This window comes from Sylvia atricapilla, chromosome 12 (genome assembly GCF_009819655.1).
Source record: "Sylvia atricapilla isolate bSylAtr1 chromosome 12, bSylAtr1.pri, whole genome shotgun sequence".
Taxonomy (NCBI): Eukaryota; Metazoa; Chordata; class Aves; order Passeriformes; family Sylviidae; genus Sylvia; species Sylvia atricapilla.
Genome location: NC_089151.1, coordinates 12953265 through 12970793, shown reverse-complemented (window position 1 = coordinate 12970793; position 17529 = coordinate 12953265). Strand labels below are relative to the sequence as shown.

Genomic DNA, 17529 nt, shown 5'->3' with positions numbered 1-17529 from the left:
GTTGTATGTGATGTAAAACAGTGGTTCCTCTGCTCTCCTTGCTGGATGTTAGAACTGGCAGCAGGAGCAGAATGTGGTCTGGAGCCAGCTTAGGTGTTGTGTTGAGGGAGGGAGTTGTGCTGGTAGTGATAGAGCAACACAACCAGTGAAAATCTTGCATGATACACATTATAAGGAAATAAGTGTTACTGCTGTTCGTAGTGGTCAGTTAGAACCTTAATTTGTTATTTGAACATGCTGGGAATTTTTTGTTTGTTTGAATTATCTTTTTGGATGACCTGCCAAAGAATGCTCAAAATGTTGTGACTATTTGGGTTTTACTTTCTGTGCCTTTGCTTAGAAATGGAGGCTAAAGGAAATATTTCTATAAGCAAGAAAAAGAGAGGAAAACTGGTGAATGCGATACGAGCTTCAGATGTCTTTCCTAGGCTGCAAATATCTGTAGCAGGAGCAGTTTGAACTTTAATCATTTTGTAACTTTAGGCAATAGGTAACAGCAGGATTTTTTTTCGGCAATACTACAAACTTATGATATCAAAACAAGAGGCAGACATGAATCAAGGGAGCTGAACTCTTGTTTATAGGTTTGTACAAAACTCTCTCCTACAGATCACCAGAGCCGGTATAAATCTGCCCAGTAACTTTGTACTGGTGATGCCGGTGTGTTGTATCATGGTTGTGCAGTCAAGGTATCAGTGTTGCTGCAGTCAGTACAGATCTTGAGATCCTGCCTGTCCCTGGTGGTTGTGTTCCTGACCCCTAAAGCTGTGTCACAAAATCTGTGTGAGACTGAGCCACACTGATCATGTCCCTTGGGGCTGCCAAGCTCTCAGGGTGGGTCACAGGTGGGAGGGCAGCTCTAGCACAGCAGCTCAGAGTAAGGATGAACTAGCTGCCTGACTGAGGCTGGGGTTGTCTGATGCTGGGATGTAACAACATCTGTTAATTTTCTTCATCCTATGATGACAATTAAGACTATTGGGCAGCCTTCATTCCGGATCAGCCTCTCTGATGGGCTCATAACATCCTCCGTGGTATGACACCTACATCTGAATTATTCCAATATGATGTTCAGTGAAAGAGGCACAGTCTTGCTGCAGTTGCCTGAGAAGGCTTTATGGTGTGGTATTCTGCATCACCATACCATATCGCTTGCATTGTGCAATTTTTTGTTTTGCATTGCATTTTTTAGGATTTTTACTGGACAGCAGTGGTAGCAGAGGCATAAAATTGAAGTCAGTGTTTGTGCGCCTGCATTCTTCTGTCTTGTCTGTGTCATCTTTTATGGGAGAAGTAGCCCACACTATATTGAAGATATAGTTAAGACAGTGTGGAGGGAATTGTACTTTGATTCTACAAGTAATAGATTATAACAAGGGACAAATTCAAACATTAAAGTCCTCTAGAAACTTCCAAATCAGGGAAACGAGGGAAGTATTCTGTGATAAATGAGAGGTGTATAGAAGAGTTGCAACATTGGCTCATCACCTTCACTCAGTGTAGATTTACTTTCAGTTACATTTATGTACACCCATTGAAAGTATCACATGATTTCTTACAATTACTTTGTTTATGGATGCAGTAACACCTAAAAGAACTTGCATTAACCTGTCACAGATATTAAGTATAGATAAGCCCTTCTTTATATGTCCTCTAAAATACAGCATGCAGGAATATTGTGCTGTAGTTTGAGTGATGACTAAGGTGTTGATCTTGCTGTTATGAGTCAGTGTGTATAGTCTGAAGACAGGGAGTCCTTAATCAAAGCTTGTTGACCCTGCCTGACCTCTTGATGCTGTGTTTAAGCTAGACTGAGGAAGTGTGATAACTTACTTTCTTAAGCTTTCTTAATTCTCACTGTTAATTTTAGAGCTGTTCACTTCCTATGTTACTTCAGGAACAGCTATATTTTCCTGTAGGCTACAAAAAGCAAGTGGTTTTTGTTCTGGTTTTGAGGGTTTTTTCTTTGTTTGTTTCATTTCAGCGGGGTTGTTATAAAAAGTATACTCCTTTCTCTGCATTTGCATTCCTCCCCCTTATCCCTCAGTAAGATTTTGGCTTTAATCTAAAGTATGCATATCATTTCTGAAAGTGGTGTGAAGGACTTGTGCCTTGCATCTGGCTTTATCTCTTATGTATTCAGAGGCATTCCTGGTTGGCAAGCTTTCCACAGCTGCCAGTTAAAGTAGTGAGTTAAACATACTGTGGTGAAGGAACTGTCTTGATCTGAATAATGGTCATGATTGCAGATCACAGTCTTAGGTCATAGTACTGGGTTAGGCTGAAAAAAATTAGGTCCTAAGGTTAATTTTATTTAATTTTTGCTTTGTTCTGTCACACTCTCCAGTTGGGTGATTCAACTCGTATGTTTGAGGATCTTCTGTAAACTCAGCCTTCTGGTTGTGCTTCAGACTCAGTATCTTACCCTCATTCATCCACGGGGAATGACTACTGTAGTAGTCATACTTGGCAGGTACTCTGTGAGAAAATTTTCATGTTGATTTTTGCCTTGAAGAACTAATTTGTTATTGAGTTAAGCAGCTTCTTTGCATGTACCTCTGCTTCCAGCATCAGGTGAAAGAGAAGTTTGCCTCATCAAGCTGTTATGCTTCTTATGGGATAGTTTTTGAGATGAGGCAGAAAGGACAGTACAGTCCTGCTTCTTTTGCTCTCTTGTAATTACATTGTACATCATTTGTATTGTTTTTCTCTCTAAATTTGAACTAACCAGTGATCTTCTGAAGCTGCTGTTGTTACAGCCTGGACAAATGTGACAGGGCACATACAGTTGGTAAAAGATAAAGTTTCATTGGCAGAAGGTAACAGTGTCAGCTCCTGGCATAGAAGTACCTAGGAGTAAAGAAGAGAATAACTGTATTAACAGATTTCCTCCCTTGTTTTTTGTGCAGTGTGGTATTTGCCTGTAGGCAGCAAGTCACTGAACATTATATGCTGAAATAGTTCACTTCAGCCTTTGCTCCTCTGAAGCAAACCTGCTCCAGGCATGCTGAAACGTGCTCTTTCAGTTGCTGTTGATTCTGCAGTTTGTGGAGCTCACAGCAACCCTCTTATACCTCTCTTAAAACTAGTTACTGCTGCATCTTCTACTCATTTTTTAGGTACACAGGACGCTTTTACATGATCTGCAAATTATTTCTAGAGACTGGTTCCAGCGAGTGAGTTGGATGAATCTTGAGGATGTTTCTGAGAGCTCTGCACAACCTCTCACCCTACATTTGCACAACCTCTCACCCTACATTTGCTACTTCTGTTGGAAGACTGTGCACAAATGTGTCGATGCACATGTGGATGGTGTGAGCAGGTGTGCCATGCCAGGGATGCCCCATCCTGGAGTTAGTTCCAGTAGTCACCTCTGTGATACTAGGTCTGAGTCAGACCATTGAAGCCTCCCTTTCTCCATCATGTGCTGATTCTTCTGTCTTTTTGTCCAAGCAAAACCCAGCAATTGAGGTAGCTGTGTGAAATCTTTACTAAGTCATGTTTCAGTTTCTTTTAACATTTTGGACTCATGGGACATATTTCAGTGTGGTGTTTTCTTCTCATTTTTATACTGGTAGTTTTCTGACAGATATACTAGCTGAAGCTTCAGGGGAAATAAAGAAGATAAAACCCCATTATTTGGTCCACAGGGTTAGTCAGGGACCAACTTCTCCAGGTACTTGGAAGGATGAGATCTATCACCTACATTAGAGAGAGAAACATTTTTTGCAGTTTATGACATGGAAGCTCTTAAGTCTGCAACTTTATCACTGGGCTGATAGAGATGACCACAGGAAACATTTTTCTGTGATCTGCTTAGGCAGTGTCCTTTTTTGATTATTATTGTTTGTAACTTTCTGTCCTGGGATGATAAGCAGAGCAAATGGAGGCTGTTGACTCCAAAATACCTTGCAGTGTTACTGCTCCCAGCCCATGGTGTTTCTGGTACTGTGCATCCTGCCTTGCAAGTAAGAGGATCTGAGGACAAGAGAACAAATCAGAATGTGAACAAATAGTTTCTAATATATACATTTAAGAATAATACTACATCATGAGTCCCCAAACGAATGCTGCATTGTTTAATCTGAATATAGTTCACTGTGCACACCCTTACTGTAAAGATAACAATTCATCAGAATAAAAAGTTAACTGAAATGTTCCTTCTACCTTTGCCATAGTACATGTGATTGTTCCTCCTCCTTCAAAGTGCACCCACTGCAGTTGCTTTTGACTATTTGGAGTGAGAGGAGGAGCTACATCTGTGATTTTAATTTTGCCTGGATATGACAGCAGTGCATCTAAACAGGTACTAGTACTGTACCACAGTAACCAGTAATAAATGGGTGATTAATTTGTTTCAAAACAGGGAACTTGAGGTCACTCTCCATTTTGCCCAGGGAACAGAAATTTAATCTACAAACTCAATCTTGTGGTTTTAATTGTAATTGCTAGCTTCAGATATTTTCATAAGAAGTTTTGAATGCATCTGATACAGGAAATTTAGAGGAGTAACTTGGGGCTCAGTTTTGTATTCCTTGAATGTTCCAAAATGTTGTGCAAAAATCCCTCCTCTAAAAAAAAACCAAAAAAAAAACCAAAAAAACAACAACAAAAAAATCTCCTCACCATCCAAAAGACTGTGAATATAAGAAGATGCTGGAAAGGCTTGGGAATCTGCATTGACTTCCCAGATGGCATACTGGCACTTTAGATTTAATTTGAAAATGTTCTTGTTCTGTAGCTGGAAAGTTATTAACAAACTGCAACTGTGGCTAGTTATTGGAGTTAATATTTTTATATTAAATTATTTTCAGTTTGATCCCATGTTCCTGAAGGAGAGGTGTTCAGAGTTTTATTCTGTTCTTGGTTCCCCTGCCTCGTGAGCAGTTTCAAAGCAGGTTTGCTGCACAGACGGACGTGCAGAGGGTTTCTGTGTAACTGATCTGTGCAGGCAAGTGTGGCAGCAGCAGCAGGCAGTGAGGGGAACCCAGACCTTAAACTGCCTTGTGTCTTGGCTTTGAGCTGAGCAGGGTAAGCCTGGCATCGTGGTGCTGTCCCTTCCTTCTTAGGCACTGCTGTGAGCTTGTTTGGAGTGGGCATTTGAAAATGTAAGTCTACTCTGATGGAAGGAGACAGGAGTTAATAATTACACTGCTCTCCCTTCTTTCATCTAACTAATCTTTCAAGTCCAATAATTAATCAAGTCATAAACAGGAATATTTGCCAGGCAGAACCCACTGTGTGTGTGGAAGTCGAGCTTTCTTCACTCTGGTCTGTGTGAGAAAATGCTGTGCAACACTTGCCAGGTCTCCTGTTGGGTGACCTGCTGTTGTGCATGTGGTGGCAAAGGTCTGTGCTGCGGGTTTTTTGCTCCCATCAGAGTTTTCAGGTGGAGATTTTTTCCCAAGCCTGTTATCCACCAGCAGTGCTCATCAGTCTGCTGGGAGTGTTAGTCTCACCTCTGCCCAGATGGCATGTGGTTCCGGTTATCTGAAGGTCACAGATTATTTGTTTATGTGATAATATTTACTACACTAACAAAATAGGAGCAATATACTAGAGCTGTATAAAGATCTGTGTGGCCTGGCTTTATGGAGACAGACAAAAGGCAGATTACCTGACCTGCTGTTTCCTTCTGGTTTGGTTTAGTAGTAACACCACTGGTGTGATTTGCAGAACTGATGTAATAGACTTTTATTTGTTTCAAAACTCCCTGCTCCTACCTGTTGTGCTGGTTCAGAGGGGATCAGAGCTATTCCTGTCTTACAGTAATTTAGTAGCTGTAGCTTTTGTTACAGCTCTAACACAAACCCCAATGTTGCTGCTTTACTGGGGAAGTTTAGTTAATATTAAGTGAACTACTGTTGATAGTGATAGTTACTTTTAGTTGTTACGCCCTTGTTTTAAAGCAAGTTTACAAACTGTTGTTTGGTCTTTTGAGTATTTTTTAAGCAAGGGGAATTGGCAGGATGAGGAATTACTGATTCCTCACTGTAGGAAAAAGATACCTTCAACTTCTCTGTGGATTTAAACATTTGAAAATTTACCTGAAGCTGTAATTCCAGAATATACAAAGTGCATGGTAATAGTTGCACTTTAAAGCTTTGAAAAAAAAAAATATATATATGTGTATTTTAAATAATGGGGTTGCAGACTGTGTAGTCTGTATGTGCAACTGTTCCAGCAGACTAACACTGTTTTGCAAGTGAGCTAAAGAAAAACGGTGTGGCTGTCTTTTATAGGAGATGTTAGAATTACTGGTGTGTTTCAAGATAATTAGATACTACTAGAGTTGAACTCTTTGTCATTATGAAATAAATCAGCTTCTTCCCATTGCTGCTCTTCCCACTTGGTTTTTTCTGCACAAAACCTTTTTCTCCTGCTTCATCTTTTTGTTTTGTAAGTACTTTTTCTTTCAGATCAGTTGAGGTAGCAGTTCCTCTTTTTTTTTTTTTTTTTTCACTCCTCTGTTAGCAAAATGCATTTTCCATCACCTGAGGGAAGAGAAGCAACAGACTCTCACAGCACTTGCTTACTGAGATGGGAAGGAGGGATGTAGATACTTTTCAGGGAAGAAAGAGAAGGTTATTCCCACACATGCAGTGATTCAGCTAGATTGTTTTTATGTACAGTGTGATTAAAAAAAAAAAAAAAAAGGCAGTGGGAAGTAAGGGTATTTCTCAAAACAGCCTTTCCAGTTGGCATTTGATGTTTTTGCTGGAAATGCTGCAAAAATAAAAAGCAAGACTGAGCATGCATATGGCATGTATTTAAAAGCCAGTGGATTAGTTGCCGAGTTACACTTCAAATCACTTACTGGTAGGACCAATTCAAGCATCTGATTTATAATTAAAGTTCAGTAGGACTTTTCCCCCTCTTGAAAGACAGATTTCTGTAGGAAAAATTCTAGTACATCCAAATGCATTTTAGGAAGGCAATGCACACAATGAAATTTATGAACAGACAAAGAATGCTCACTTTTACCTTGATAGGAAAAGAATCTGTTACATTACTTCCTGACTGAAGAATATGCTTGGGAATTTTAGTTTGAAGTCCCTCAAATCAGTTTAAAGAAGAGAGCACTCATGCTGATTGAAACAATGGGTCTATAAAATAAATAAAAACTGGAAAGATAGAGATACCAGTATAAATAATTAAAAAGAACTGTCCACATTTCTTCTTTGTCCAGCAGTTTAATGTCTCTACTACACTATGCTTTTTCCATAAAGCAGTGCTATTTTAGTGCTTTTTATGATGCAGTTAAACCCATAAGTTAATGTAAAATACAGAACATAAGTGAAAAAAACAACATTATTTTGAGGGATTTGGGGGCAGTGGATGTTGATTGGGAGGAAGAAAAAGGCTTTCAAATATTTGCACGGGATAGAAAGTGTAGGTCTCGTGGTGGAAATTTAGTGGCTTTCTTTTTTTTCCTCCACAGCTTTTGAAGAAACAGGCATAATCAGTTCACCATAATTGGTGGAAGTGAACAAACTATGTTTTCAAAACTCAGTATCAGTGTGATCAGATTAATCCCAAAAGACTTCAGTCCTGCAAACAAGATCAGGGTTCCTAAATCCACATATTGGTGGAAATTTTGCTCTCCCTTGGTCCTAAAAGGCAGTTTTGTGAATTACTCATCAGACAACAAATATTAGAAAGGGCAAGCTGTTCTTGGGTAAATCTTGAAAGCTGCCAGAGGTGTTTTCTTGGGTGTAGCCCTGCTCTTTGAAGGAGTTCTGCTTGCATCTTTTCACCCTTTGCCATCTGGGGGGACTAAGGGGGTGAGGGCTCCTCCTTGGGCTCCCCACAGCTCTGGGAAGAAGTGGCTGCTTTACCTGAACTGATAAAGGTGGTGGGATTTAGCTTGGCTAACTTTGCCCTGGGTGGATTAGGTTGGTTTGTGTAATCTTGTTATAACAGACCCTGCGTCTGGGAAGACACGCAGTGGTAACAAACACTTGGGCTGTAATGGACAGGGACTGATACAGGTCTCATTTGCCTATCTGTCTGCAAAGGGAAACTCTCCATTTGCACCTTAAAAAACTGTTTAGACAGTGGATATCCTGATTTTTAGTGATGTTCAGCAATCATATGGCAGTGGAATACTTTTTTTTTTCTCCATGTCTGTTTTTAGGTAAACTGTGAAAAGATGGTCTGTGAAGCTGTAATTCAAATGGGTGAACTGAAGGAAAAAAAGTGTGATATCAAAAACTCAGGTCCTTAAGCTTTCCTGGTTTTGTCAAGTTGCTGTTACGGACATGTTTTGGGATATTTGATTTTAAAGCTCCTGTAGGGAATATGTGTCTCAAAATATGGTTACTATGTGACCTGTAATATATTGATATGGTTCAGTAACTAAGGATATAAAAATCGATGGTCAAAGTCTCTGAGGCTTTTGAAAATTGTTTCCTTTATTATGCATAATTTTATTTTCTTATGAGGACTGATGTGTCAGTCACCATGAAACTTAAGTGCCTAGTAAATCACCTGCAAATGCAGTTAAGTGGTTTTTTTTCCAGTAGCTTAAGCCAGCACATATTAAAAGGATTTGTCTGCTATGGAAGCCCAGGTGGTAGGGAAAGGACCTCAGCAGATGCTTCATATTTACAGTTCCCTTCAGGACTGTTTGGTTTTGCCCGAGTTTGTAGGTGGGAAAATAATGTGTGATCTTTAAACTGTCTGCTGTTGTTCCTACTTCGTTATTCAACACATGTAGATGGTAATAGTAATCTAGAAAATATTTTATTCGGCTTGTGGAAGATCATTGTTAAAATTGAACGGGTGTTGAATAGGAAGGTGTTTAATTCTCCAATACAATTGTGAGGGGGAGAGTGAGGATTGGGCTCTCTGTGTCTATTGTTTACCTTAATACAGTAGTTGTTCAAAACTATTTCAGAACCAAGTAGGTCATGAATGGTAGGGGTAAAAGCTTTGTTTACTTCATGAAACTTATGAAGTTTTGGCAGAATTTACCAGTACCGTCTCTTTCTTAGTAAAATACCTTTGGAGGCTTCAAACTGAAGTTACTCTCTCTCCTGTGCAATGCTACCTTTCGTTTTGGGAGTGAAGGGATGGATGCAGTTTGGATCCTTACATATTGATGCTTTCAGTTCCTCCATATTGATGCTCAGGTTCCTCCTAAACATTCTTCTCCAAAGACAATTATAATCTTGAAATTCTACAGTATTGCTCCTTGTTTCCTTCGATTTTTTTTTTTTTTAAAGTCCAAAGGGGACTTCAAATGATAGGGGCAATTAGAGACCATCCTTTCGGAACAGTTTATCCAAAGAAAACTCAGATATGAAAGGCTTATTTAGTGCTGCAGGACCATGTTGCACATATCCCTTAAACTCTTAAAGTTTAAAGCATATAGTTTGGGAAGATGAAACATCTGTGTGTTCATTGCTTGCTTCAGCCCACCATCCACAGAGTTTCTAAATAATTTAGATTTTCATCATTCTGCAAATGAATCTTCCTTTAGAAATCCTGCCAAAACCAAACTGTAGTGCACAAGTACCAGACGATTTTTTTGAGTATAGTTGATATCCACTGTTTTAAATTATCTTCAGTGACTTGCAAATAGCTTTTTGTGTGCAAAGAAATATATAAGCCCAAGGCAGAGAAGCTCTTTGGGATGGATGAGCAGAATTTTGAACAGTTGGAGCAGAAGCCATGGGTAACACCCTGATGAGAGAAATCAGAACATGCATGCCTGTGTAATTTCTCCTGTGAAATGAAGAATGAAGAAGAACCAGAGGAGAGTGGAAGTATAGCACAATTCCAGAATGACCAAAGTAAGAATTTTTTCAATTAAAACAAATTATTCTGGTTAGTATAATACAGCATGTTGACACACAAAGCAACACTTAACTGCTATCCTGTGATTAAGCAAAATGGGTCAGAATGATCTTGACCTCGCTGGCTCCTCTGCTTTAGCAGGACAGGGCTGTGCTTTAGCAGGACAGGGCTGTGCTTTAGCAGGACAGGGCTCTGGTTTAGCAGGACAGGGCTCTGGTTTAGCAGGACAGGGCTCTGGTTTAGCAGGACAGGGCTGTGCTTTAGCAGGACAGGGCTGTGCTTTAGCAGGACAGGGCTCTGGTTTAGCAGGACAGGGCTCTGGTTTAGCAGGACAGGGCTGTGCTTTAGCAGGACAGGGCTGTGCTTTAGCAGGACAGGGCTGTGCTTTAGCAGGACAGGGCTCTGGTTTAGCAGGACCGGGCTGTGCTTTAGCAGGACAGGGCTCTGGTTTAGCAGGACAGGGCTGTGCTTTAGCAGGACAGGGCTGTGCTTTAGCAGGACAGGGCTCTGGTTTAGCAGGACAGGGCTCTGGTTTAGCAGGACAGGGCTGTGCTTTAGCAGGACAGGGCTCTGGTTTAGCAGGACGGGGCTCTGGTTTAGCAGGACGGGGCTCTGCTTTAGCAGGACAGGGCTCTGCTTTAGCAGGATGGGGCTCTGGTTTAGCAGGACAGGGCTCTGGTTTAGCAGGACCAGGCTCTGGTTTAGCAGGACAGGGCTGTGCTTTAGCAGGACAGGGCTCTGGTTTAGCAGGACCGGGCTCTGCTTTAGCAGGACGGGGCTCTGGTTTAGCAGGACGGGGCTCTGGTTTAGCAGGACAGGGCTCTGGTTTAGCAGGACAGGGCTCTGGTTTAGCAGGACAGGGCTCTGGTTTAGCAGGACAGGGCTCTGGTTTAGCAGGACCGGGCTGTGCTTTAGCAGGACCGGGCTGTGCTTTAGCAGGACCGGGCTGTGCTTTAGCAGGACTGAGCTGTGCTTTAGCAGGACGGGGCTGTGCTTTAGCAGGACGGGGCTGTGCTTTAGCAGGACGGGGCTGTGCTTTAGCAGGACCGGGCTCTGCTTTAGCAGGACAGGGCTCTGGTTTAGCAGGACAGGGCTCTGGTTTAGCAGGACAGGGCTGTGCTTTAGCAGGACAGGGCTCTGGTTTAGCAGGACAGGGCTGTGCTTTAGCAGGACTGGGCTCTGCTGCTCAGCTGCTCGGGACAGTGGGGGCTGAGGGAATGGTCCCACCCGGGGCAGTTGCTGGTGTGGCTGTTGAGCCCTGGATACTGGTTCAGTCAGGTTTGCTTCCTCCAAGCTGCCAAAATCTGTGAGGACAGTGGACTGCTCATTTATTCTGCATCCAGATCTGAGTGCAGGGAAGTAACACTTGTGTCTCCAGTTGTGTTTCATAGTGTGAAACTGCCAGTGTTCCAGTTCCAGTTCTGGACTTGGAGCAGGAGAGTAGGGCAGGTTTAGGTGTCAGGTACTTGAGGTGCACACATCAAGTGTTGTGCTTGGCCACGTTATCTATATGCTCTGCATATCAGAGAGAAATGACATTTTGTTCATATGTGATTATTTTTTAATTGATTGTCAGACATGCAGCAAGATTCATACTCCAGAACAACATCTTATGTAAAGGAGCTTGAGATTCCTGAGTTGTACATTTAGAGCCCACAAATTGTGCTACAAAATAAAGTAAGTTGTGATCAAACTAAGAAACTAATGTAATGCACTGTGTTCCATGGTACTTGCACCTCACAAAAGCTGCGACTTTTTGCCTGAAAGGCTTGAGTCTCACAGTCCTGTGTTCTTCATGGAGCTATTCAGTGATGTTACCATTCTTGCAATTACAACTTCTGCAGCCATAGTTTATTTTTTAATGATGCATCACTGTCCCTCACAGGTGAACATGAAATTAAATTGAGTGGCTTCCCTATAATTCTGTTCTCTCTGTGAAACTCTGATGGAATCAGCTTACCAGACTCGAAAGCAGTATTATGCAGGTAGAACATAGTTTTAAAACCTGTCTAGAAAATGTGTAAGAGAACGTTTTATTTTACTTTTCCCCATATGTTAGATTTCCTGAAGTACAGGACAAATAATTTGTTTACTCCTATTTGCTGTAACAAAACCAGCAAATTAATGCTCTTATGCATGGCAGAGAATTCTCTCCATGCATCCTAAGTATGTTTTGGATATGCTTCAGTATGACTATAGACCCAAATGAAATACCTTTCAGTAGTGAAATCAGGTTTATTACAGTGTAATTTCCTTCTATAAACAAGTCTCCTTTTAAGGACTTTTATCCTAAATTACTGATGAATGTAATGGTATTAAATAATAAAATACTGTTATGATGCCAAAAAGAACATCTTAGTCTCTTTGATCTTCATTTTGGCTAAATATAGAAAATTTCACTAGAGACTTTCTTAAACAGACTCCATTAATCCTAACAAATTGTTTTGAAAAACAGCTACTATAATAGATGTTGATTAAGACAGTGAATAACCTTGAGTTTTCATTTTCAATACAGCGTGAGTTAACTCCACATTAATTGGAGTCACGCCTCTAAGTCATGTTGTACCGCTCTGAAATCCACGTGTGCCTACTTCTGTTTGTCTTGGCTTTAATTAATCATTCCCTTATTTCTTGGCAGCAGGCTGTTATTGGGCAGGGAAATATGGATCCAGGTGTAGTCTTGAGCCCCTGTAGCTTCTGCCTGCCTTCTGCACACCATGGCTCTGTGCAGCACAGGAGGTCCTGGCAGCGGGCAGTCTTGCAGCAGATGAAACACAGATATTTCTGTATTATTTCCAACTGGAGTGCCAATGAAAACTCTCTCTAGTAGTCTTTAAGCCTTTCTTCTATCATTGAAAAAGTCCATATTTCTTTTTTTTTTTTCTACATGTGCAGTGTTTGCTAACATTCTGTGCATGTGTAATGTAAGTTTGTGTTTGCAGGTAGCTTAATTTTTTGTTTGGCCACAAAGCTTTTCATGACTACCTAAGAATAAGAAGGTTCCCATTCAAAGACACGCCGACATCTGTTATTTATATTCAGAAACAGAAGTGCATCTGGTTCTGGCAACACATCATTATTTTATGTGTTTCTAAAGAATGCACCAATTGATATAATTATCTGGGTTTAGAGTGTCTGTGGAGTTAATAAAGAGCAGTGCCCTGAGAACTGCAGTGTCTTTGTGACTTGGCTCTCTGTGCACTTTGGGGACCTCTTTTCTGATTGTCTTGTTCTTTCAGAGTTCCCTGATGGGATGGGGCAACAATTAACTCCCATAAAGCATGAGCCTGGGAGCAGCTGGGCCCTCTAATGATGAACAGTATGGATTTGTGTTGTGCCATGCATGAATTTCTCCCCAGGGATACTCCCTGGGTATCATCCCAGCATGTCTCATGCCATTCAGTGCCCTCAGGCAAAATGGTGTTGCTGCTTGTGGCTTGAAGTGCATGTGGGCATTCAATCCTTGCTGAAAACACTGCTCTGGGGCAAATCATGTGCCTTGTGGATGTAACCAGTCTGCTCCAGCTAGTCCAGACGAGCAGAGGCAGAAATGGGGCTGTGTTTCTTGATCAATTCCCCACTGTGTACCCTCTAAAGACAGACCTGACTCCCATGTCTTCCTGTAAGCTGGTTCACCAAATTATGGTTGAAAAATAATTTCTATTTTCAGGAGTTTAATTACTGGAGTTCTGCCCATTTTCCTTGTTGCTTCTGGTTTTGAAAGCTAGATTAATGGTCAAGCATGTGGAAACTAAATTAGCGATTCAGTACGTGTGACTGGCAGTGAGGACAGAGCGTGAACTTGGTCACTGGAGCACTCAGCTTGTCCTTCATCACATACTTCTCACCTGAATCCAGTATCTGCACTGGGAAGATAACTGTAAGAAAGTTTAAATGCCAACACATGGAATAGCAGTGAAGGGTAGAAGAACCGGAGATGGCTGAAAAGCTGAAGGCAGAGTAGTCTGGTGTGAGGTGTAAGTGGTGGTTTGGAATGTGCACATGAGCTCCAGGATGTAAACTTCCAAGGAAAAGCAAGAAAGCAGCTGTAGGAGGAGGTAAAAGATTTCCTCTATCAGAGGAGTTTTTCTCTTGGCCTTATCTGTATAGAGAGTCAAAGCTGCCAGGCTGTTTCCATAACCTGGGGGTGGAGGGAGAGAAGCTTGTGTTGTTCGTAACACTGCAGTATTGGAAGAACTTAACACAGGTGGTTTGAGTTCTTTCCCTGCTCTGTTAAACACAACTGTTGGGATATTTTAATCAGTTTTGTTGACACCTTTATACAGCTTCCAGTTATTAACATTTGATTTATTTGTGTGTGCAGTAGGGAACTATTAGATTCCCCATCTCAGCTAAGGGCTTGGTCTTAATAAATTGCTCACTTCTGGTGGTCTCTCAGAGCTTTAATGAAAGATGCAGTTGTACTTGGTAACTAGAAAGAATACATTCTTAAAAGATAACTAGCTATTACTATAATGTTCATTTTAGGAAACAAATTAAATTAATCTAGTTACCCTGTGGCTGGAATTACATTATTAGTCAAGTTGATGATGTGTTTCTTGGTACTACAGAAGCACAGAAATTTGTAGCACTGTATGAAGACATTTTTATTTCAGCTCTCATTACAGGCAAGCTAAATGTAACTTACTGACAATGAAAAACACATGTAATATGGTAAATTATATATGGGTTAACCGTCTGTCAATCACTTATTCTTCTGAGCAACTGCTGCTGCATGTGTAGTACTTATTTTCTGGGGTTATGAAGAAAATCCATTTTTAGTTTATGTGACTTCTGTAAGCAGTAAAAGAAGCAGTTTTTCTAGCTTTAGTACTGGCACAATTACTGTCAACTTTTGCAAGTGTGGTACTGAATACAGACTGCTGTCTGAAACTCTGTGCCTGGTGCCAAGGGGCTGACTAGGAAGTGTTGGCTAAAAACCTCCTGTTTAAATTTTTGTGAAGTGTGTGCTCAGAGCTACAGCTGCGTTCATAGTTGAAGACTGGACTATTTCTGTGTTCTGCTGGCATTAAAATAGAGTGTGACTTTCAATGTGAACTGAAGACACTTGGATTTAGATTTGCTTCCATGCTTTTAGCAAATCAAGGGCAATATTGACCTGTTGGCATTAGAAGCTAATGTGGAACTAAATGCTACAAAGTCTTGTGAATGTGGATTTTTTTTATTGCATGCTGCTCTAAAATTGTCTCTGAACAAAATTGGGAACTAGGAGCTTAGAAAGCAATTTTGGTTAGAGTAGTTGATATTTCATTCACACGTGGGGTTTTTTTCTGACTTTCTGTTTTTTTTTTTTTTTTTCTTAGTCTTCATGAAGAAATCATTGACTTCTATAAGTATATGTCTCCCAGACCTGAAGAAGAGAGAATGCGGATGGAAGTGGTGACCAGAATAGAAAACGTTATCAAAGAGCTCTGGCCTAATGCAGATGTGAGTAGGATACTGTTTTATTTCTTAATATGTAAAAGCAACATTTTGTGCCTTTTTACTTTATTGAATATTGAATATTTCAATTGCTGTTTGTTTTTCCATGTTAAACATAAAAAGATTTCTGGTGAAATGAGAGAGATTATCTTTCTTTCTCAAATAATACAGGGTAACGTTTCCTATCACATGTAGGACTAAAGACAAGTTTGCTGCAGTCAAAGAAAAGGCGTAAGGTGTGATAATGTTCAGTCTCATGAATACTTACTTGATAAGATGAATGGGAACATATCAGACATGTATGTATGTATTGTGTTAAAAAAACCTTTAGCAGTAGGGCTTTTAGTCCAAAGGCCTATGATCTTGAATAAATCTGTTAAGGTATAGATTTATTGTACCTTTAAGTGTACCAGCAATGTCACATTACGTAGACCATATTACATATTTTTAATGGGCAGTTATACTAAATCGGTATATTTTCCAAATAAAAAAAGCTCACGAGCCTGTATTTAGGAAGAAGGAAATCTGTACATCTGTGTGCTGAGTTTAATATATGTTATGCCTTTTTCCACTGAAGATGGGTTTTTGCTAGTACATATTCAAAACAAGAGTTTCTCCTATGCAGAGCCTGTGGGGTATTTTGATAATGGTTAGATTAAAAGGAAGACAGAGAAGTTGCATTTATAAGGCAGTATGGTTTTATGGGGACGCAGTTGGGTTTCTGGCATAATTGAATCTAGTTTAATTGTATTCTTCTACTAATATTGTGTTTATTTCCAGAATGTAAATTTCTAGTTGTAGTCATCTATTTGTAGATAACAGTAGCTGAAAATAAGGGCTTGTTAGCCAGAATAGCAAACCAGATTCAGACAGAAGAATCTCTAGTATAAGGAATGCTCTTTGATCCTGCCACAGTAAAAGACAATGTTTTGACATGAGTGACTTAAATCCACTGATGATTTCAAATCTTCTTAACCTGTTTTTTTGGAGTGCCTTTTTAGAAATTGGCAGAATACGACTGAATGTGAATTCTATAAGCTCTATGTATGTGATGTGTGGGTTTGTGTGTAAAATACACTCACATTTTCAGAGTGGTTTTTGTTACGGACGATGCATCAATGAGCATCATATGGAAGCAGCACTCTCCACTGGGTGATTGCTGCCTTTGCACAGCTGGAGGGAGATGGTTGAGTCATTCATTACTCCTGGTACCTGGCAATTTTGTCTTTGAGCAAACGCAGTAACCTTTGTGTGGGAACTGTGTAAGAGAGCAGCATGTGTCCCAGGTGTTGCAGCTCTCCTCTAACCCAGTGAAACAGTCAGGTGGGCGCTAATCGAGGGCAGGAGTAGTGGCCTGACAGGCAATAATGTAGGGAACAACATAGGTATGGAACAGTGTATGCTGTGATACACCCTGCCAATGCCTTGGAGGAGAGGATTTCACCAAAACTGATTGCTTCAGCCTAGAGATTTTACTATTTCCTAGCGAAGTTCATGTGCTGCAAACTTAAGTAGTCTAATGGGGTGAATGGATTTATTACCAGGGGATCTCTCTTTGTTACCACTAGCGCTTTGAATGGGGCACAAGGACATACAGCTTCCAGAGATACTCTGTAGGACAGGCTTGGTCTGTAAAAGTCTTTTATATTAAAAATAACTATTTGCATATGTATGTAACATGCATATATATGTATATATTGTATATATACACAATTTTGCATCCTTGAGAAAAGAGTTTTTGTAGCCACAAGGTATTTAAGGAGGGGAAGCAAAGTACAGACCCTACCACAAGTGATAGCTGACCACTGGGCTTAGCTGTGACATGACTGAGAGGAAGCACACACTGTGTAGTTGAAAAACTGAAGTTCACTTTTCAATTAGTGCCAGTTAAAACTGCCAGGACTGTCTTTCTCCACTGTGCTTGAAAATGCTAGAGAGCAAGAGTGTGCCAGTTCCTTTTTCTCAAGTCAGTAACTGTTCTTCAAAGCCCAACTGCATTTTGTCTGCAGTTGTTACGTTGAGGAAGAATTCTCCTTTTGTATGTCCTTCCATTTTCTGGAGGCTAAAAGGGAACTGAATGGTGACAACAGCATTACTGTGATGGTGTTTTTCTAAAACTTCCTTTGCCAGATCAGCTTGGGAACTGAACTGCTGAACTCAACTGTGTTCGACTTGGACAGTCTCTTGTATTTTTTCAGTCCTTTGAGTTAATCACTAACATTGTGACAATCTGTGTTGGTTTAGCTACTTCTAAGATTCAGGTTTTGAGTACATGCTCTGAGAAGG

At 40.5% G+C, this 17529-nt stretch overlaps 2 protein-coding genes across 2 annotated transcripts in view; one reads left to right on the top strand and one right to left on the bottom strand.

Moving 5' to 3' along the window:
- ZNF423 (zinc finger protein 423) overlaps positions 1 to 17529 on the bottom strand; it is a 581899-nt gene that overhangs the window by 320614 nt on the left and 243756 nt on the right. The window lies entirely within an intron of this gene.
- Positions 1 to 17529, top strand: part of TENT4B (terminal nucleotidyltransferase 4B) — a 42871-nt gene that overhangs the window by 7803 nt on the left and 17539 nt on the right. Inside the window, exon 2 of the mRNA XM_066327882.1 lies at positions 15126 to 15249. Coding sequence (XP_066183979.1) covers positions 15126 to 15249 — 124 coding nt within the window. The remainder of the gene's footprint in view (positions 1 to 15125; positions 15250 to 17529) is intronic.